General features: G+C 40.7%; 1 protein-coding gene across 2 annotated transcripts in view; it reads right to left on the minus strand.

The window, feature by feature from the left end:
- LOC115237275 (nucleoside diphosphate kinase 6-like) overlaps nucleotides 1-635 on the minus strand; it is a 1,869-nt gene extending 1,234 nt beyond the window's left edge. The window contains exons 1-2 of one of the 2 annotated variants that reach the window (XM_029810218.1): nucleotides 439-635; nucleotides 4-286 (exon numbers count right to left, since the gene is read on the minus strand). In XM_029810218.1, the coding sequence (XP_029666078.1) occupies nucleotides 4-286; nucleotides 439-516 (361 nt within the window). In that variant the 5' untranslated portion in view covers nucleotides 517-635. Of the gene's footprint in view, nucleotides 1-3; nucleotides 290-438 lie in introns of both variants that reach the window. The other variant, XM_029810217.1, reaches the window with a different exon arrangement.
- Between the last annotated feature and the right edge of the window lie 523 nt (nucleotides 636-1,158).

The raw sequence follows: 1,158 nt of genomic DNA on the forward strand, positions 1-1,158 counted from the left end.
CATTCCTGGTATCCGACAGACCAAACATGCCTCTGATAGTGTCCGGAGCATTGTATTGTGCTTGATAGACCTTAGTAGGGCCCATCAACTGTCGCCACTTGGCGACAGCATCGTGAGCCGCCAGGATGTGAATATCGGATGGGCCGCTGGACATAAATGTCACGAGACGATTGTAAAAGAACTTGTCTCTGTGCTCCTTGTAAAACAACTCCGCCTCTTCGCGAGATATCGTCGCCCTGCGCGATCTGACAACTTTGAAATTATTGTCGATTATTAAATCGCGAATCTTCTGAAAAATCAGAGCGAGTTTCAGTCATAATCCTTCTAAATCTTCTCGTTTTCTTCGCGCGTTAAAAGCGCGAATCGAATTTGTTGTTCATATCCTGCGATTTGTCTGCGTTTCCGCGTTTCTTGAAAAATAAGGTTAAATACTCATACCTGAAGAGCGAAAGGGGATTTGACGACGTGCGGCTTAAGTATCGCCAATGTTAACTGGAGATATTTCTTCGATTGCATATCAACATTCTTCGGATCGTTTACACGAGTTCGAGAAGTGTCACGGTATCGCCATTACCGCGCGCATGACAAATAGATGTCTATGGGTTACCACGTGTCCGACATACACAATATACACATTGTGCGCATGCGTGCTTACAGAAAATTCCGCATTCCGTGCCGTACGTCGCGCTCATTCATAATTATAATGAAGATGCTCGATTGACTCGACCATAGAAATATATATATATATATATGTTTTCTATGCTATCGATTCGACTGACATTCTGACACAATGACGATATTTTACTACTATCACTGATTTCTATCCTTCTTCCCCCCCCCCCTCCCGCATTGATATTCAACATCTAATTACACTAGTTTACAAATTTCACACTTTTTTTTTGTCAAAAATGGAAACAACTTTCTTTAAAGTACAATGTTCAAGCTTTTATTTAAGCCCTGTCTGAAGTCTCTTGTATATCGAATTTGTCTGCTACGAATTTTCAAAGATGATAAAAAACGTATTTTTTAGGGGTTTCAACCCCGTTTTTCTCAAAGACCTGACGCGGTAGAAATTTTTTAATGGCAGATTTGTGCTCAGCGTTTAAAATTACTCTAGAAACAGTGTTCAAATGCTCTGGCACAAAATCTTGTAAACTA

This window comes from Formica exsecta, unplaced genomic scaffold (assembly GCF_003651465.1).
Source record: "Formica exsecta isolate Colony F162 unplaced genomic scaffold, ASM365146v1 scaffold283, whole genome shotgun sequence".
Lineage (NCBI taxonomy): Eukaryota > Metazoa > Arthropoda > Insecta > Hymenoptera > Formicidae > Formica > Formica exsecta.